General features: G+C 40.2%; 1 protein-coding gene across 4 annotated transcripts in view; it reads right to left on the reverse strand.

Moving 5' to 3' along the window:
- ARMC8 (armadillo repeat containing 8) overlaps window positions 1-20,832 on the reverse strand; it is an 88,652-nt gene extending 67,820 nt beyond the window's left edge. Inside the window, exons 1-3 of one of the 4 annotated variants that reach the window (XM_069791832.1) lie at window positions 20,664-20,831; window positions 18,285-18,361; window positions 4,334-4,405 (exon numbers count right to left, since the gene is read on the reverse strand). In XM_069791832.1, the coding sequence (XP_069647933.1) occupies window positions 4,334-4,405; window positions 18,285-18,361; window positions 20,664-20,708 (194 nt within the window). In that variant the 5' untranslated portion in view covers window positions 20,709-20,831. Of the gene's footprint in view, window positions 1-4,333; window positions 4,406-18,284; window positions 18,362-20,663 lie in introns of all 4 variants that reach the window. The other 3 variants (XM_069791833.1, XM_069791835.1, XM_069791834.1) reach the window with 3 other exon arrangements.
- Between the last annotated feature and the right edge of the window lie 801 nt (window positions 20,833-21,633).

Below are 21,633 nucleotides of genomic sequence, written 5' to 3' on the forward strand. Positions count from 1 at the left end.
GATGATGGAATGGGTAAGAGTTTATCAGCTGTTCTACATGTCATTTAAAATGTGATCCAAAGAAATTTAAAAAAACAAACAAAAAAACCCCCCAAAAACAAAACCCCACCAGTTACACAGAATCCCTAATAAATGACTTAGGGAAAGGTGAAAATTAACTATATAAAGTTCTATGAGGTGCACCTACCTAGAGACAGGCCTTTAGGTTTAGGAAGAAGTACACTACCACGTTACAGCTCCGAACAACTGACTTTACGCCTTAAGACTCTGGAGAACAATCAGATGGAAGTTAGAAAATCATTTTTGGTAAGTGACAAGAATGATTTAGTGGTTTTGTTAAAGGTCTTGGATGGTTAGGTTTAAGATTTGATTTAAAAACTCTGTATTCATTTTGGAGCAAAGGAATAACTGAAGTTCTTAATGAGAAACTATCTCTGAAGTGGATTAGACTAAGTATTAAACTTTCAGTATGATTAGATAAGCAATAACTTTATTCAGCTAACATTTTTGACAAAATAGCACAGGTCAGAGCTTTAACAGGTAACTGCAATGTACAGGAAGACAAAGCTATGCTCTGATGACTGAAATTTAACATTGCCTTCTCTACCCTCTGCCATCCACCAGATGAAGGAAGAGGAAGAGAGGAAATATGTCACAGGCTTGAAAGGCCCAGTTGGCAACTGGATTACAAACTACTGAATGCTGTATCTTTCAGGATACCAGAAAGTGGTCCACAGACTTGCAAAACAGAGTTATCAAGAACTTACTCTCATGTGCATTTCATTGAATGTTTTTCTTTTCCAATTCCATCTCTGTAAGCCAGAGGCTTTAGACCATTTATTGCAGATTCAGAAAGAGCTTAAGCACAATAACTTTTGCCTACAACAGAACCTAACCTACTCTCTTTCAGTGGCCTTAAAATGTAGTTAATGTGCAGTTTGTGGGAAGGTGTATATAGGAGGCCACAAGATACTGCAGAGCTGGGATGGAAAGACTGCTTAGCTTCTGAAGTTATGTCAAAGAATGACAAGATCTCTGGGTGGTCCTGGTAACAACTGAAGTGAGAGTCTTTAGCTCCCCTACACCTTAGGTGTTATTAAGTGGCAATGAATATGATGACAATATGATTGTCAGCCTGGACTCCACAGCAAACAAGCATTTTTCTAGCCTCTATTATAAACTCCACCAGAAAAGGGCTTTGATGACAAAACTCAGAGGATTGGGAGCCAGCAGCACTACAGACTAACTGCTACTAAATGAACATTGTTTCATTAAGTTTGAAATCCTCTATCAAGATGACGTAGAAAAGAACAACTTATATTTGAACTGAGGACTCAATCATTTTCCCGAGATTTAGGAGGTAAGAGCAACTGACAGAAAGCTTTAAATACTGAACTTGGACTCTGAAGAGGTGCCTGACATTCATAGGCATAAGAGCTGCAGTATTTGTTCTTACAAAATTGTCAAGTGAAGGAGCACACCAATAATTAGTATGGACTTCCTCATTCTCTTATGTGGGGTAGAATGAAAAAAACTAGAAAATTGAAGGACAGTACAAGTAGTAAACCATTTTTAGGCAAGGCTGAGTTTTTAAGTTGGCCTGCCACTGAAAGAACTTGGTATTATGGTATTAAAATACCTTTTCCCCCCCTGAACTTTAAAAATTTTATTTTCTGGGACTGCTACTAAAAAGTAACAGTTTCAAAAAGTAAAATTTCTGCAGTCCTGACAGAAGTGCCCGAGGCCAGCATTTGATCAGAATGCAAGGGAATAACTCTCATTCTGTAGAGAGGAAGAGATATAGAAAATCATTTCTTATGAAACAAAATCCACATACAGGCTGGCTACATTTATATTCTTAACATCTAGGACCATGTTGGTGTACACATTTGTACAGTTCTTAACACTTCTTAGTTCTTAAGTCCAGACATGGCAAGTCTGCAAGCTTTTTTCAATCAACTTTGTTTTTCTTAGCACCCTCTTTAGAACAAGTGGTCAAGAACTGACCCTAGGTCAGATTGAACTTCAAAGGGACAAAAAAATTTCACTTAAGTTATTATCTGTATCTCCCTTTCTAAAGATGACACCACTAAGCAGTCAGCTCATGGTCTCAGGAGGCCACTGGCCTAGAAATGACAGCGATTCGGCCATTCTTCCCCAGCATTTTCTTCCGTATGGAGATCTTCAAAGGACTTTGCATTTCTTTCCAACCAAGCAGCAGTCTAACATTTTTAAATAATAGGGATACTTCATACCTACCAGTAGTATTTGGCCCAATTTCAAACAAAATATATTTCCTATACTTGTTTCCAAACCTCATATGAGTCTGTTCTAATATTTGAACATACTGTTTTCTTTTCCACTAAGTGACAGAAATCTGAAGGGGTTCTTTGCATCTAAAGTGTCTCTTCTGAAAGCTTGCTGGAGGAATACTTGGGGAAGAAGAGAGAAGCAAGAAATGAGTAAACAAGAAGGTAAACCACAAGACAAAGCACCAGCAGCAGAATTCTAACAATCCCCATGCAATTACAGAAAGGAATCAACTTCCCTTGGGAGACTGCAATCTAACGCTGTGAAAACAAAACTGTTCTCCTCATTAACTTTACAGACGAGACTTAAAACAAAGAATGCTAGCTTGCTTGCTTCTATTCTTATTGAGGAAAAAGTTTGACTTTGCAGATTGGAATTGCAAAGGTTCCCATACTCAAACAGCTTCAGTGGCCATTTCACGAATTAGAAGGCATGTCAAAAAAGCCAATGAATTCCTGCCACCTTGTTAGAGAGAACGACGGAAGAAGTTCTCTAATTCAAATGGTCTGTAATCTATTTAAGTCTGTCTACAATACCTTGAGGAAATTCTAAAGCCTTCAGAAAGGCACTTGGGGTAGATGATGCCACTTAAGTTTTAGCCAGCAAGAATCGTCTTTTCTCACAATAACCCAGCTGATTTACCTTCATCTATACCTCTAGTCTGAAAAGCCTTGACATTAGATTTCCTGTCATTTGAGGATAACTTGTACTGAAGTGAGGGCAAGCATGATAGTTTACCTTTTAAAATTTTCCAAACCCAGTCATTTATTTGCAGTTATACGTTAACCACAGAATTTACTTGGACAGCCAGAAGGCATTAACAACAGGAAAAAAAAAAAACAACCATGTTTGGATTTTCATTACTGGGCACAACACAAGTAACAGCAGAAAGCAGGATAACTGAAGGCACATGAAGTCCTACAAAATGTAAGAACAGTCGGATGCTAGATTTGGAAGCTGGAGGTCTTCTGTCCCTTTTAAAATGGGAACCACAAGAATAAACAGTGGTTGTGAAAATCCCTTAGGGCCTGTTGCTGAAAAAAATCCTTAAACTTTGCATAATCTTTACCAAATGTCCACTTCAATCTTTTCATCTCATGTGAAGTCTTCTCTTCACCTGTTTACATGTGGTCAAAATGGAAGATAATTCAGCAGGTTTTGTAGAGGGGGTTTCCCCACAGCTAATCCATAGGGAATTTAAAGGGCTAGCCTTGACAAACTCAATCTGTAAATGAGAAGATATTCCCTGCAAATTAAATGCATTTTTTGACAAGCCAGAAGAAGCATTCTCAAGCAGGACCATTTTGGGACCTAGCTGCCATTTAAGCAGAAGGATCATACGTGGGTCCCATACTGCTAGCACAAGTAATGCAGTGCTCATCGTTTTCCTTTTCCATTGCTGCAAATTGTGGCTGAAAGAAAGCTAGAGGAGAAGAGAGGTGAAATGAAAGCTGCAGTGAGCAATCCAGTACCTAAAGTTACCTGTTAAATTTGTACTAGTGGAATCAGGATCCAGAAAATGTTAATTAACATCAGCTGAAGCAGTAATTCAGCAATAAAGTATGGTCAATTGTTTTTAATCCTCTGAAGCAGGTGGAGAAGACAAGCAAATTATCTCAGATGTTTTTTAATATTTTTAAATTATATTTTTAACATATCCTTACACATTTTCACTTGTGAACTCACCAGGCAATTGGGTGAAGAGCAGGATTAAGATACAACCACTTCCATCCATCATTAATATCATCAATGTCAGAAATTAGATTTCATTCCTGAGCTAATAAAGTTTAATAAAAATCACCAAGACTACTTTAGAGAATTCTATGAAATTCTAAATTAAAATCATTACTCAACAGCCTGTTCTGTAATACATCAGCTTAACAGATAAGTCTCTCTCAGTTACATTAAAGTAAGTCTGCAGTGAACTACAACCAAAGTTAAAACAAAAAAGTGCCTGTGATCAAAGGATCATTATTCCAGACCCATTGTGAATCAGTGAAAAGGAGAGTAGCAAAGGACATACCTTGGAACTGCTCCCAAAACAATCAAGTTGGCTTTTTGTTTGTTGTTTCCAATTACAGCATTTTTCATATCTCTGTAAATCCAGAAAGAAAAACAAACCCTGGTAAATTATGCTGAGGTACTGAGGGCTTAATCTATAGAAGTTACTATTTCCATGAAGGTTTATCAAGTAGTCTTCCACATGTCCATGCTGCACCTACAGGACTGAGTAGTGCTTCAGGGTACAGTTTCCACAGCCCACAGATAAATACCCCAGAGCTCTGGGATTCCATTACGTCCCAGCTTATGCAAGTAAGTAAAAACCCACACTATCTCACATGCACACCAGACATGAAAGTCTCATTACTGAGGAAAACTAGATATACTGGTTCTTTGTGCCCATATATTCACTAGACTTCTAAAAGAAAAAAAAGACATTATTGGTTGGGAAATCAAAAAAAAAAAAAAAAAAAAAGAGGAACAAGGAACTATCACCAGTCTCCAGAGACCAGGCTTTCACTCTCCTCTTCACCATAGGCTTCCTTTTGTGAATTTCAGCAGGACACCTAAACATCTGTATGTCAAAATTCCAGGAATAAAGTGGAAACAAAAGCATTTTCCTGTCTGAGAGTTACTGCAAGGTTAAATACATTAAAGGCATTCAGACTGTGGTAAAGGGACAAGGGAAGCATTTTGGAAAGAGGACACTGGTTACACACACTAAGAAGTCCTATGAAAATGCATTGTTTGCAACCTTCTTGTTCAGAAAATTGCTACTGTATCTTAAAAACCATCACCACCTTTTAAAGATTTTTTTTCTTCATATGAACATATTGAACATATATGAACATCCAGAGAATCTGAAAGCAAGCTAGCAACTTATGACCAGTTTCAGAAAATCAAGATGACACAGTTCTAGGAAACTTTCTAGTTGTAGGGGCCTTTATAAGAGCAGAGAACAAAAACAGTCCAAATGCAGATAATTCTTTATCAACAAAAAACAGAACTAGATTGATTATAGTGTTAGTAGTTGCAAAATTGATAAATGAATCACTGGCTAACTATACCTGTAACTCATTTAAATAATTTGGGAGCTTTAGTGGCTGCTTTAAGTTACCACATTTTCTTGCTACTGTATCACTCTTTCACCTGCTGTCTGCAAATTTTAAGAGACTTAGAGCAGCCCTGTTCTTTAAGATCCACCTTGGCCTGCATTAACACTACACAGTCCTTACATACCCACTGAATGTGCAAATTCCACTGCAATAAGCAGTTGTCCCAAGTGTTAAATTCACTTCATTAGAGTTATAAAAAACTTCTTGGCCAAGGCAGGCAATATCTGGACTGGCATAAACAGAACCTTTTATAAACCTCAATTAGTAAAAGGTAATTGCCCATTCTTCCTGAAGTATTTCTCCATGTGACTCACTCTCCTGTTGCATACACTTACTTGGCCACAGAAGAGCATTCTAGGAATTTTAAGCAAAGGGAGACTGTCTAAATTCTCAAGTTTGGCTAGTGATCTTGGATCTCCAACAAGAAAGCAGCATTAAAAGCAGCTGAACACTGACCTGCAGTTCTGTGTATCTCTTAACACAGGCAGAGTCAGGAAAACACTTGACCTCTCAAGTGAGCCATTACTTAACATGAATCTGCCTACCCAGCACACAGTTTTTCACAGCCAAGTATCAGCAAAAAACGTTGGACCTTTCTGTTATATCTCCTGTAAGTTTGGTAACTTCACACAATACAGGAGGTAGAGGAGAAAGAGCAAGATCAGAAGACAGGCTAAGCTGGAAGCCCAAGAAAATTTAAGGAATTCACTTGAAGATTTCACTGAACTCAGAAACAGTACTTCAGTGGTTTCTATGCTGAATGCTTGATATGGAAGTATCCCAGTCATTTTTAAAGTTTTTTAAAATACAAGAATGAGTCCAAAACAGTGACAAAAGCAATGATCAGATGTCTCAAAGGAATGGAAACTGTACCAACAGATGTGCTAGGTTCAGGTACTAAACTGCTCAGGCCACTCTAAGATTTCTAAAAAGGCTACCTCTCCCTGCTATCCTTAGGCACCAGCTCTCAAAGTCACTCATATCATGTATCTGTGAAGGCATCCTGAGAAGCTAAAGAGAAGGCACTTGCCAAGCACTCTGAAGAATTAACAAACAGATTTTGGTAACATTTTAATGCTCTGCTCAGGTGACTTTACACATTATTTTGTGTTTAAAACAAACAAAACCCAAAAAACCAAAACCAAAAAAACCCACTACCAACAAACTTCTGTGACTCCTGCACCAACTCCGCAATAGAATGACTTGTTAACCTTATAACTATTTAATATGTAATAAGTACTGACTATTAGAATTTGATTTAGAGACCCTTTCAGAAGTGGCAGGAGCATAGCGAAGTTCCATACCGCCCAGTTTAAGAGGTTTAGTGAGTTTGCAGTCCTGATCTGTAAATGAATCAGATGAGTTTCTCCATCCTAGTTCATAAAGTTCCTCAGAAAAGTCATGGCAGATAGACAAGAAATATCACAAGCTTGAGATTTCTGACAAAAATCCAACACATGTACATTCGACCACTCCAACTTGCAAGCAAGTAAAATACCTTCAAATTAGTAAGGTGACCAAAAACTGTCAGAGATTGGACTCAGCAAAGATCACCATGTTTGCATGCATTATGCCCTGGCACTCCCAAGTTCCATGCTTATCTCTTCAAATTTGCCACTTACAGAAATTAACCTGTTCAATGCACAGGAAGCAGGGATATGGAAACCAAGAATATCCTTAAAATGCCAAAACCCAATGCTGAATAATAGCAGACTTTTTTTTGTTTGCTATGAAAAATAATTATGTGATTCCATATTATGTTTTTGGAGATTTTCCTGTTCAGGAAGCTAATCTCCTTAAGAAGTAAAGTACCACCATGTGCTGCCCTAGTCTACCAGGTCCTGGGTGTATCACGAACCTTGGAAAAACTGAGGGCAGCTCCCTTATTTGAAAACATCATATCCAACGAGTTTGTGCTTGACTGATTTCAGATCCAAGACAACATAAGATTCATCCAAGGAGAAAAAGCAGTAAAGATCACTATCTTCTACAAGAGGTAACAAAGAAACTTCAGAAATTTGTAGTCCAAAACCGGATACCCACTTTATTTCCGAATGTCCTGCACACTGCTCCCATTTCCTACTGTGAAAAGGAGTCCTTGAAATGAGGAAGAAGGAAACAACAGCAGAAACACAATCACAAAGAGATGAGACCTTCAAAAGAACAACTAGTCTATGGTGATTCTAGGCCTAACCTGTGAGAAGACCATGATCCAGAAGAGGGAGATACACAGGCTTACCCACAATCAGCTCCAAGCTCTCAGACAGTTTATCAACCCTATTGCCAGGCAACAGCACAGGGTGAGCAGCTTCAGAAGAAAAATGCAGATCTTACACATCTACCTAGTACATTCCAGTACTACTTAGTTTCGCAGCCTCATAAAGGTAGCTTTCTATAGAGCCAAAAGACAAACCATGAAGCTTTCATATGACAGACGTCTTATGATGCATTTGAGGTTCATTGGTTTTTTGGTTGTTTTGGTTTTTTTGGTTTTTTGTTTTTTTGGTTTTTTTTAAATATCCTGTGTATTAAATCTTATAGTTTAGATTCAAACTAAATTCAAAGTCATTTAACAAAATAACGTGAATTACAATAATTTTAATGCATAGATTTAAAATCCGATAGCTGATATTTATGCCTACACTTACTATAATGCAATAAAGTAATTTCTGTGAAAAAACTTTCAAGCAGGATAATATAGGCTGCCAACAATAAAATAAAACAAAGAGATCCTAGCTAAGCGCTTGGAAATACTGCTTCCTGAAGTGCTAAGCCAGCTTTTTCCATCTCTTATTGCTTCTTAAAGAAATAAGAATATAGTTTCATTAGTTCAATCCTGGGACCACTCAGGTTTAAGTTATGAAACTAACTAGAGGCTGAAAAAGCAGAAAGACTTATTTTCTTCCTACAAACTCTAGAAAAGGGGAAAAAAAATTATCAGGTGAGGTTTATCAGCTCTAACAGTCTTCTGGAACATAGCAACCCAGTAGCAATCAGTTCAGTTAATTAGCTATAAATAAAATGCAATGCATGCTAGTTTCGTAAGTGTATTAGATAAGCAAGAAGCAACATTAAATATAAAAATTTGTGAGTAAAATATGGCCTTTAAGTTTTAATGAATCCTAGCCAAAAAATTTAATATTATGAAATATCTTAGTCCTAAGAAAACTAGCATTCTAGTCTGTTAATGTAAATTATTATTGTAGAAACAACTTAAAAGTGCTGAACTTTGTCCTAAGCAGAAATTATTGAAGTTCAACATCTTCATGAAGTCTCCACAAAAACACCAGAAGTGTCCAGTACATAGTGTGCAGTCCTCTGAACTGGTATGAGCTAACTTCCCAGCTGAGAGAACAGACCTCTAAAGCATTCCTAGCAAGCCCCAATACCTGCACCTCTTCTGCAAGAGATCATAAGAAAACAACATGGATACATGGACTCCTTGGTGAGAATTTGGTTTTACCTACATTTTATATACAGTAAATCAAGCACAAACACAAGAAATTTTAAACTTCTGATAGGAAGCCCTAGAGCCTTCCTATGTCACCTTCTAGCAAAGCAACACAAAAGATCTTGAAACAAGCTAGAGTGACTTGATGAGGAAGCAGCAGTAGGAACCACACAGAAGAGGAAGAAATAAACAGCCTGCATACTTTCTCATCTTATGTCTTTTGAAAATAGAGTAGGTAGCCATATTTAAGAAGTTCCTAGACAGAGAAGGATATCAAACACGAGATGAACAATCACAGAAGGAAAAGTAGTCCTAGAAACTTCCAAGCCAATGCTTTCACTTTTAGTATGAAACAGTTACAAGAGATTCCAAGACAATTACGCACACAGAGGAAGCAACCAAAACAATGTGTTGCCAGACCAGAAGATTTATCTACCAGAGGGTGATCAAAATTACAAACAATAGAATGACGCAAAGCATCATTCTGAAAAGGTGTTCCAAAACTTTAAATGCAAATATCTAAAAAGCTGAGGTACTGGTAGCTGATACAAGGACACAGCTCAAATAAAAACGTGTCTGCCCCAACTTCAGGAGAGTTTCTAAGTTTCAATATCATATAAGCAAATGGGACCTGGACTGGCTGGACTTGAGTCAGAAGCTAACAGTGGAGCTAAAGTTTTGACAATTATCCTTTCTGTAGCTTTTCCCTGCTCTTCCTTCTCCCTTCCTCCCACACCCCCATTTTTGTGGACAGAGGCAAAACAATCAACAACAGGAATTAATGACTAATTTTGCACATTAAAATATGTCCAGTGTTATTTTGACAGAATTAATTTCTAAGATGGACACTACTTTGGCTTGAATATCTGTTAATTATCCAAGTGAGTTGTTTACTACCCCTTTAGCAAGGAGCATGTTTGTACTAACATGATTACTAGTCCAACCAAGTGGCTAAAACATTAAAAACTCCTGCCAACTCAAGCAAACCACAGTAATCATAAATCAGCTTATTTTTAAGGTTAATCATCAGGTTGGGAAGAAAAGTTTCAAGATTTCTAATCCCCTTCAAAAAAATATCAGTTGATGCAAAGAAAAAGATGATTTTACAGGAAAGAACAAAGTAGCATACAGAGACACTGTTACTCAACTTGTTTGAGTTTTAACACTTAGAAACTGTTACACAAGTAGCATACAGTGCAAACTAAACAAACTCAACATTTAAACAAGGAAACCCTAAATACATGGTTGTTCCCAATCTTAATTCTGTACTCTCAGACACTGCATAAGATCAAAGTGCTGTAGAAAAATAGCATAGGGCTATAATTACAGCAACGCAGAACAGTAGAATTTAACATTCATAATGCTAAAACTGATTGTTTAACCCAACTTCTCTGTATCACAATGCCACAGAAACTGCTTGAACTCCTATCTGAAGTAACCTCTTTGGAGAGGCAACTTACCTTGTCGTAAGTTTTCTTGCCAAGGAAAGTCTATCAAATAGAAAGGTAATATGTTTCAATGATCCATACCTGTGGTTAGAAATATTTATACCTTATTCCTACCCTGAATCTATCCCAGTTTCCAATACTTATCTTGCTGTGTGTGTGTGACAGACTGAAGAAACCTCTCATATCAAATCTTTGCTTCCATATAAGAGCTTATGTCAGTCAATTCACATGCTAGCCTTCTATATCAAGCTTAACAACTTAAGGTCTCCATGTCTTTGGCTTTAGTTTCAACTCAAGTTCCTTTCAAATCTCCAGGTTGACTGACAAAACAGGAAATGCTGCTTTTCCCACCTCTCTCTCAAGCGTGTTTTATTGCCTCATCCTTTGCACTGAGTCTGGAAATTGTGCTACAAGTTGCATGAGATCACTGATCAATAGAAAAATTGCCTACTCAACCTTAAGAATGAGGTAGCTCAAATTTAAAATGCTTGAAGTCAGTGGAGGATGGGAGTTTAGCTAGCTTTTATTATGTAAGCTTTTTAAACTAAAAAAAAATCAAAACCACACAAACATAGCTAGAGCTCTGTATTATCAGCATTTCAATTTCAGCATCAATCTCTGCTATTTAAATAAACTAGGTCATACCAGCAAAGAATTATCCAAAGAGAGGTGTGGGGAAAATAGCTGCAGTTCAGCAGAACACTCGGAATCTGAGAGATCTCCTGCTCTGTGACGCCAGATCAGCAAAATACTTTTTTCAGAGCTATCCTGAAACAGTCAAGCCACATGAAAAGAACTGCCTTCACCACTGTTGCTTCAGATGAACAACCCAAACCATCAAATATAAGGAACTGTGTTACTTTTTTTTTTTTTTAATGTCTCTATCTCCCCTCAAGGATAGTTCCCCTCCCAGGATGAAGTAGTGCCTTCAGCATTTAGCGGTTAAATCAGCATATCCCACAGTTAAAGCAAAAATTAAATGAAATTTCATTAAGCAAAGAGGCATCCTGTAACACTACATTTTTCTAGCACTATTTTTCATTCACTTTCTCTTGATTTAAAGTTGATTTTGTCCATTCTCCCTTTTTAAGACCACCACTTATTGAAAGCACGCTGTCCACCACAAGTCATTCACATAGGGAACTCTTAAGTTTCATTCAGTACAGGAAAATACCTTAAAATGGCCTTCCAGCACCTGCTTAGCTGTTCTCTGATGTTAACTCATAATATTGTATGACACGCTGTCCACTTCAGCTTAGGCCAGCAATCACTGAAGGATCACCAAAACCTGTTAATCTGACACTGCTACTACCCGCTAGATTATGATAATCTAAAGTCTTTCTAACATGAAAGTATAGCCTCAGATTTTTAGCTCCAAATAGCTATCAGCTAAGATGATGTACAGGCCTCCATAGGCTTTAGTCATTCCTGAATTTCCTTTTTCAAATTGGTATTAGTTAAGTCCTCACTACGACAGAAACTCCATAATTTATCTATATCCAAATAAACTCTCTCATTCTATGTATGCGGGAGTTACCGGACATTTCAGGCAACATGTTTGAAGTATATTTTAGCAAATAATTTTACCGGCTAGCCTTCCTGCTACTTTAAAATTCCCAAAGAAAAAAATAAAAATTAAAAAATCTCAACACATTTAAATTATCAGTTCAGCACCACAATACAGCATACATACTGAATTCATTTTAATCATCTGGTAGACAAATGAATTGATAAACAGAGTTCTGTCCTTTGAATGTTACTAGAAATGTCAACCCTTTACAGGGAGCTAGCCTAAAAGAAGACAGTTCCATATTGCAAACTGAAAATGAGCTTGTTTTGGAAAGTAAGTGAATTCAATTTTTTTAATGCTGGTTCTGATCAATTTGAACTGGCAGCTTAGAACCAAAAAAATCAAACTCCAAATATTAAGAGTCACAAATTCAGTAGCATTGCTGATTTTGTGGCACAAATCCCTCAGGCCCAACCTCTAGTTCAGTCTTAACACCCTCTACGCACCCCCAAAGGGCATAAAAACTATTTTTCCCTCAGCTGCCTGCTACATTTTGCCCTCCCTTACAGGCAACCACCTCTCCTCTGCATTTGTCTAACAGATTAATAAAGTTAAGTTAAACTCTAAATGACCTCAGAGTATTCAGCTGTGCTCAGCTTGAAGTTTGCCACTTCTAACTCAGACCTCAAGACTTTTGTGACCAATACTCACTCGATTTTCTCCAGCTACATCAGCTAGTCTGATAGAAGTTGTTTCTCCTCTCATCCTACTTACAGTCTGAAATCATCACAGCAACAGTATCACTACTCTGAGGTTGGCATCAAGAGAGGAATTTTGGAGAAAAGTGGCTTCATGCCCTTCTGAAAAGCAGTACTGAAACAGATTCATTAATCATCAATCCTCTCTCACAGGCTCAGAATGGCAACTGGAAGGCTTGAAATATTAAACAACCCTATTAGGTTGAAGACTGCTAGCCCAATGTAGTAGGTATACCTAATTTCCTAAAGTTTAGCCCACCTCTAAATATTAGACCAGGAGTTACAATACATAACAATTTACTTGAGAAAAATAGTACTATGCATTTTTACCTTTTGCTGCATTATAAAGAAAGCACAAAAGTGAAAGAGTATCTTATTCTATGACAGGAACACTCTTTCCTCCTATTGCATCTTCCTCTCTTCCCTCTGTATCTACACTATTCTTCCATCTGACTCTACAAAACCAATTATGTTAAAAAACCCCACTCTTCACAGAGCACTACTTAATTCTCAAATGATGTTTGAGGCCTTTCAATTTCACCTTCTATCACTCTGAAAAGCTTGTCTAGCTATTAGATACCTCAGCTGACCTCTTGAAAGGGAGAAATCAACAAATGGAGTAGTGCTCCCAGCACCCTCTCAGCATCACCTAAACCAGCTCAAATTTCTGTCAGATTCTGCAACCTAAAGAACAAGCTTTCCATTTTCAAGCCACAAAGAGCCTATCCTGCAGTTCACAAAGCATCAACAGAAGAGTCTCAGGAGCCTCTTCCCTCAACACATGAATGACACTGCACAAAAACAACGCTTCAAAAAATTACATCACTTGTTCTTAGCCAACTAGACCTCAAATTTCCCTACTGCATCTGAAAGAATATGTATTTACTACAGACTACTGCCTAGGAGATAACAGAATCAATCAAAAATGTACAGAGGCAAAGTATAACATGAACAATCCTCTAAGGACTGCTCTGTTTCTACAGGGGCATTCTGATGAAAACTGAAGCAAGGGAATATGCAAAGAACAAAACATGGCTCCTGCAGAAAATTTAGGTTTGGAAGTGCCCATTGAGAGCCTGAAAATGTGATTGCATATGTTCAGGATGCACAATGTGAAAACAAGTGCTGTTCCTCATTTAGTCTTAAAGAAGGTTTGCTTAACAGGACATGAAGAACAAGAGGCAGAAGTAGCCTCTTCATAATTGTCTGAAGGTGGTACCTGTTGCTCCATTAGAACTGGGATGGGAATTTCTTCTCTTCCCACTCCATGAAGCTGCCTCTTACATTTCACACAGCTTTCCCTGCAGGCATGTATAGAACACTGCACTGATGCTCTCATTCCAATTGCCATAGCTGAGAAATACAAGACACTATTACACACACATCTAAAGACGTGCCTGGAACATTTTTTTCAAATCCAAGAAAACACAAATGAAAGCAGTTGGATATAAAACACACACAGTTTGAGGTGTTCCCAATTAATTTCAAAGCAACTGACCACAAAAGAGATACAAGATAGGTTCCATGAAAGCAGCATTACTACTTAAATATAAGGGGGTTTTCTTCTGGTTTGTGACTACCTTCTGGAATGTTCTGTTTGAAGAAGGCAGAAACCAGCAAGCAGTACAAAACACCTTCAGTGAAACGCAAGTACAAGTCCATTGTCCCTTAGAGGAGCTTTTAACACATACCTAACTTTGCATCAAAGAACCTACCATAAAGGTAAGCCCAATTACATCTTGGTTGCATTAAAATGGCAGTTTCAGAGCATTCAGAACGCTGAGTGTAACCACTAACCACTGCAGCACTATCAGTCTAAGTCAGCAGGGACCCCAAAAAACCTAACTGTCCGATTCAAAGTGGTCTGCAAGTTCTAACCCATATGCCACCTATTATACTCTCCTTATCGACAACATCAATTCTCAAACACTCAAAATCATACTGTGTAGAAAGCATATATAACTCAAATTATATATACTGCATAGATCTGTACCAGTATTGCCACCATAGCACTAGACATGCTCCCTGGGAAAAAGGAAGATACTGTAGATACACACTTTGAAATTAGTTCTTCAGTACCACGTGCCATTTCTATAGGATGTTTCTTTCATTTTCCTGAGATATACAATGCTCACACCAGTTTGGAAAATGCTTGTGTAGTAACTCCAACTGGCTGGATAAGCTCATCCATAAAGGACAGAAACAGCAGTAGCCTAGGAATTCTCAGTGCACCAGAAAGACGATTATTTACAAGCCTTAAAAGACGACACCCTCTGCTGAAGAACAGCCTGATGAGAAACAGTTGGGACCTTAAGCCAGATTTGTCAGAAAGAATGCTCTTTCAAAACCAGCCCTTGAGATGGAATTACATAGCTCTCCATAAAATGACAGATTGCCCGTTTGAAGACATCAGGCTAAATGTAAGCATGACAAAACGTATCTCAAAGACGACCCTGACCAGCAAATAAAGGACAAAAATAGGTATCAGTCTTGCATCTGAATAATGTGGTCCTGAGCTTAAGAGCGTGTGAAAAGCAAATGATAGTCTAAGGATCACCACCCAGAGTTGTTTTTAAAAAGAAATAAACACTACCACACTGCAAAGCACAGGATGATGTTGCGGCAACCATCTTGGGACAAATGAAGCTCTTATAACAATGCAGAAACTTACAGAGCTATCTGTGTTGTTCTCCTCTGCCAATAACGGCAAAACATTTAAGAGAATTTCTGAGAGAACACGATATTTAATCCCTTACAATATGTTTGAGGTAGTCCATGCACTGTCAACACTAAATGTATTCAATAGCTGCATACCTGACATTAATGCTGACCTTGCAGAATGCAAAGCATATTTGAGACAATTTGAACTGTAGAACAGTATGTAGATGAATGGTTTAGAAAAAGCACTTACGTAAACACAAAGCAAACCTTTAAGACCTCCCAAGCATAAGCATGGCCACAATGTAGAGATTATGTTTACAGAAGGAAACTACTATATTAAGCTTGCTCATTTATAAAGACAGTAAATAGAAAGGTAAATACATACACTGCTATACAGATGTGGGTATGAAGATGTGGGCCTTGCAAACTTTAAATAGTTCACTATCAGGCACAGTAAAAGGTAGTAGTCATCCTTGCAAGAATCTCAACATTTCAAATGCTGAACTGAAATTCATTATTTACTGGCAGGTACACACAATCTTCCCCTTCCTACGTACTATCAACACCCAGATGAACATGACAGAAATTACGTGAACAAAAGTTCTGCAGGAAACTTGACATTTTGAAATAAGATAACAGAACCACATACAGCAATATCAGACGAAAGGGAAATGGTTTCTCAGTTTTCCCATGAGGAGGAAAAGGAGAAAGCTCCTAGCCAGGTAAGACTTCACTGTCTGGACAAAAGAAGGTTCTGAACACCACCTCTCTGACAATTCATGGCAAAGAAAGAAAAACAAGAGATTTGATCATTTAAATACTTTCAGAATGTGTAATTAAAAGCTTTCTCAAGTTACAAGATGACAACTGGATTGGCATAATTTTCAAGTTCAAGAAGCATTAGCTATATTTTACCTTTATCAAACCTCATTCAGAAGTTGGTTTTCATTAAAATTACAAGGATGCAATTAAAAAAAGCCCCAAACCCAGGTTATTCATTCAAGCACCTTTAATAGCATATGAAGAACAGGACTATTGTAACTGAAGACAATCTGCAGAAACAAAGCCTCTTAAGACAGCCTATTTTCTGATTCTTGATCAGATATTCATACAGTTCCATCAATCAAAATAAAAATCTAGGTCACCAGTATTTTCAGCCAGGATGCAGGAAAAACAACCAGCACATATCAGGAACCAAAGATTTTCAGCAAAGTAGGAGACTATCTGGTAAAGCTTCTGACAGACACTTCTGGTAGAACTTTAATCATCTTCTTCTACTCCACCCCAAATATCAGTTCATTCCAACTTCAATACCTCTTCAGATACCCTGAAGTCAAAGGAAGAAGGGCAAAGCAGTATTTTTCTGCCCAAAGAGAATCTTGGACTGACAGAATTTTTTTAGATGTACACTATTCTAAATTCTATTTTTATACATACACTTTTCTAAATTGGACTGTTTCACACCCATCCACCAATATTTGGAAAATAACAAATCTACCACATAGGATTTGCTCAATGTCAGGAAAGATATACTTTCAGAATTAGGATTTTAACGAGAGGATCACAAATATGGTTTACCATCCAAATATGCCCTTTGAAAGCTGTTGTGAAATAAATTGGTATCTCCTTGTCTTTAAATGCAAGAAAAGCATCTCAGCATAGAATCCACTGATATAAATTAACAAGATGAAGAACTTCAGATGTTAGCTGAGACAAAGATACTGCCTAAAACGTTTGTTTCTGGGAAATCAGTTATACTTCAAAAGATATGAATAACACCTCAAAAGATAGGGACGAGATTACCAAGGGTTCTGGGTTGCAGTCCTTTGAAAAGAAAGGAGAGCAGGGAGGGAACACCACCCAGGGCTCAGAGCATCTGCCAAGGAGAAAAGAGGGGCTCAGACAACCCACTTGGACATAGGATGAGACACATCCTTGCCCCTGGGACCATCACAGCAGTCCTTCTAAGTAGGGGACTAAGACAGCCAAGGGATGGAAGCAGAACCAGACTCTCCTACAGGGAAGGGTTAAGAACCTCTATATAGTTACGGTGGTATACCAGAAGTTTTTATACAGGTAAGGGGGAATTTCAACCAATAAAGTTTCCAGGAGAGTTTTACGTATGTTGTGTTTTTCATGTATTTCAAAGGGACACTAATTCTGATATGTTGCCCTTGGGACACCTTCAGGAATAATTTTTTTCATCTGTGACTGGAAAACACCTCAGACTGTCCTAAGCAACAAAACCAACATTCTTGGCTTTTTGATCCACTTGGTCCTTCGATGTCTTCCAGTGTTTTGCTAGACAGCCATAGCCAGCAAGTTACTGGTAAGCCTGAAAAGGTCTGGTTTCACCACCAAAAGTCAGTCCTGGGCAAGGACTTGTTTGCCACGTTGCTGTGTGGTTATAATAGAAAGCTTATAGCCCAAGGACAGCAAGAAAGCAACCAGATCTTTGCACCAGTTTTACTACCTGTTCAGCAGGGCAAGTCTTCTACTCGCTCTTTCAGTCACTACCCCTCATCATTGGCATGTAACAGAAGTACTGAAATAAAATTTGCATCCAAATTAACTTCTATGGAAGCATTTTCTTTCAGCTTGCAGTTCCCATCGGTGAGATAGAAGCCATGCATAAAAAAAAAAGCCAACACTCAGACACGGCAGTAGGGGAAAGAGGAAGAGGCAGGTACACTGACTTGGCAGTGGAATAAGAGAAAAGAGTCTCAACAGACCTGGAAGAGGAGCAAAAGGTGGCCAAAAGGAAGAAATGTATCAAAAAAAAATTCTGAATGCTCACAGAACGTTTAACCTCATTTCGGGCAACTGGGAGGCTGCGTTATGAACCATATGCACTACAGAGTGATAGTCTGGTAAAACAATACTATCGTGTTTGCATTAAAGTTTTCCAACAAGGTTTCTCAAAAAAAAAGACAGGAAGAGCTTCTTGCCCTTGATATACAACTCTAGTGGAACTCAAGTAAACCTAGTCTACGCACAACCAACAGCCCAAGTGTGTTTCAGATGACTTACATGACACCTTGCAGGACTTTCTGAGGATCGAGGTCAAATAATCTATCAACATAGTGGCGGCTACTAGCCGTTACCTCCTGCGGAGAAAAAAAAAATAAAATAAAAAATTAATAGTTGATATCAATTCATATAATGGCAGACAAACAGGAATGGCTAACATACCAGTAAGTCTACAAAACCTATCAGGCAAGATAGCAGCAAAACCACAGAATCATATTTAAATGTGCAGTTACTGCTAGGCAACATCTACACAAAGAATTAACCCTGTGATCAAGTGCGATATAAAGAAGGTGATGTACTTAAAGTAAATAACATGTTAAGAGTCGAAGCGAATTAACAGAGTGCTGTTTATGAACAGGGCATGTAAAAGGGGTCTATTTCACTTATTAGCACTGTCTTAAATTTCAATTTTATTATGTTTAATTACTATATAGAAAAAGCATGAATTCCTGAAAGAAAACATTTACAAGTTAACGTTGTTCAAGAAGCATACCCACAAACAAGCTCTCGAAATTAAGGAAGCTCATATCAAGACATTTTTCTGTAACTTACTTTATCATAACATATCTACACATTTCAGAGATTGTCCTTCTATATACTGTCCCACACAACTTCAACAGGGACAGCAGCACAGTGTTCTCCATGTCATGCCATAGCTACTTTATAAGACAAAGTGAACCCTCTTCTCAGCAACAGGACCATGCTCGTAAGCTAACATTTATGCACCAATGATTTGTTGTTCCCTTTGAGAAGATCCAAAGTTGGAGATGGTAAGCGTTCCAAAAAACAAGGGTGGGAAAGGGGAAGGGAATTTTCTCTCCAGGTTCTCATGAACATGTGCCAGGGTGCATTTCCATCATCTCACTTTTTTTTTTCTTTTTGCCAGCTCAACTTTTTATTAGGCTTTTCCCATTTTTTTCCTTACAAGTTTTCCTTGAAAGAAGCTATGGGGGAATTAAAAACTCTTCCTTGCTTTTGCAAGTATCTACTCTTAGGCTGAGTCTGCTGCTGCTTCCCCACCCAGATGTCAGAAGCACCAGCAGCTTCTTGCCCGTGGTCTCACATAACTCTGAGAGAAGAAGAATCATCTAGAGGCAGCAAGACTGCTTTGTCTCCAGGAATACTATTAAATTACGCCAAATAAATTCTACAGATGAACTTCCACCATGTAATGAAAGACAGTATTTTTGAGAACACCAGGAGACTTTGATCTACCTGATTTATGTATTTATACACAAAAGTCTTCTGGACTTGAGAGAACCCACTGCTTTCTGTTTCTAAAATACCCTGGCTTTCACCCTATCAACTACTAGCTTTGCAATATGTAGAAGAAGGGCATTCATACCCAGGCAAACAAGTTTTTCAGGTAGTCCCCAAAAATAAATAATTTATCATCAGTTTCACGGTTCTCTTACCTAGTAAGAAATTCTAAGAAAGAAAAAAAAAAGCACAAAACCTCGGCTCTTTTAAGCAGTATCCACGGTACACCTTTTGCATCATTACTCCCAGTGCACAACTCTGATGAGCAGCAGGACTGGGCAACCAGCACCGGCTGTTCTACTTAATCTCAGCTTTCCCCATGGAAAAGAAAACTAGTGGTAGTTGTCAGACCCCCTTCCACAACACCAGTGCCCTGCCCACAGATGCAACACATCATCAGCCTCCTCCCTGCAGCAAAAGCCAACGACGCCCTATGTGAGAGCCCCAAGAGTTATTAAGAGAAGATCAGCTTTTCGCCACCAAAACAACACCCACTAGCTAGCAAAAGCTGGGAGAGCATGCTTTGCCAGCCACGACCAGCCCGGTACACTTCTGAGAGAGACCCTACTCTCCTCTGCAGCAGCTTGATTATTACAGCTCAAAATAATGTCAGCAAAGCCTCTTTTTGCTGAGCAGGAGTTTCAGAGAGACCAAAAACGTTTACAGGAGGGCAGCCGAAGAGTCCAAGTCATGTCATCAGGTAAAAATACATTCAGAAGAACCAGTACCTCTAACAAACATGGGAACAGACACCTCAGAAAACGGGGGAATACCGTTTTGAAGAGAAAAGCCCCTCTGGGAAGAAGTTGTTGCGGTGGGGGTGGGGGAGGGCACAAGGGAACGAGCGCCCTACCGACGCCCATGTCACCCCTGCGGCCCACCATGGCCCGCCAGGCCCGCTCCCGGCCCTGGGGCCGGCCCGCCGGGCCCCCCGCCACCACACAAAGGGGCCCGGCAGGTGCCCAAGGGGTGGGCGGGAGGGGGGTAGGGAGGGGAGCCCCGCAACAGCCCGCGGCCCGGCCCTCGCGAAGGCCAAGGTCAGGCCCAGCCCAGCGGCAGGCGGGCGCCCCCCCCGGCGGCGGCGCTAACGGGCGGCGGCGCAGGGGCCGCGGCACTCACCGAGAGGACGCTCATGCGGAGCGGCGCCTCCAGCACGCACGCCATCTTGGCGGACGCAGCAGCTCCGGCGGCGGCGCCCTCACGCTCGCGCGCGCGCCGCTGCCGCCGCCGGCGGGCACGGCCTCATCGCGGAGCGGAGCGTAGCGCAGCGCCGCCGGGCGGAAAGGGGGGGGGGGGGGTCGGAGGGGCGGGGGAGGGAGGGGGCAGGCGTGGGCGGGGCGCCGCGGCCTCGCGCCCAGCGAATCGGCCGACGGCGAAACCCCACTACCTTCCGCCAGCCCGCCGCCAAGGCGCGTGCGCTCCTCGCGCGCGCATGCGCCTGCCGCCACCGCCCACCCCGGCCGGGAGCGGCGTGCAGCCAGGGCGCTGGGCGCAGGCGCGGGGCAGAGCGGGGCAGGGCAGGGCAGGGCAGGGCAGGGCAGGGCAGGGCAGGGCAGGGCAGGGCGCGGCCGCCAGTTGCTGGTGGTGGTGGCGCGCGGGAGCCTGTGCCCAGCGTTCTCCTTTGCGGCGGGAAACGCTGCCTCTGCCGTGCCCGCGGGAGCTGAGAGGGATGAAGCTGTCTGCGGAGGCGCAGGCAGCTCAGGGGACTGACTCAGCCCTTGTTTTTTCCCTCAGCTCTCCCAGCTCCGTTCTCCTCTCAGCCCCACTGCAGAGCTTACCCCACCCGCCCTCCGGGAAGATGGCGAAAACAGGGCTGCGTGACTGACTTTACCTCACTGAACCCCTGACACTGAGGCAAGGGGAGGCTGACCTTACCACAGGCTTCTCACACAGCACCCTAACAGGCACACACACCCCTGCTGTTTTCCTAGCCCCCATTCCACACCCTGTGGGACAGGGACACTAGCATGGTTTTCAGGACAGCCCCTCAGCTGTCCAACGACAGCCTGACCTTTTTTTATTACAAGCAACAAGGTTTAGCTTTAGCTACCTTATGTTCTGACTGCATAAGCAGAATTCACAGAGATTT

The sequence above is a fragment of the Haliaeetus albicilla genome, chromosome 9 (genome assembly GCF_947461875.1).
Source record: "Haliaeetus albicilla chromosome 9, bHalAlb1.1, whole genome shotgun sequence".
NCBI classification, from domain to species: domain Eukaryota; kingdom Metazoa; phylum Chordata; class Aves; order Accipitriformes; family Accipitridae; genus Haliaeetus; species Haliaeetus albicilla.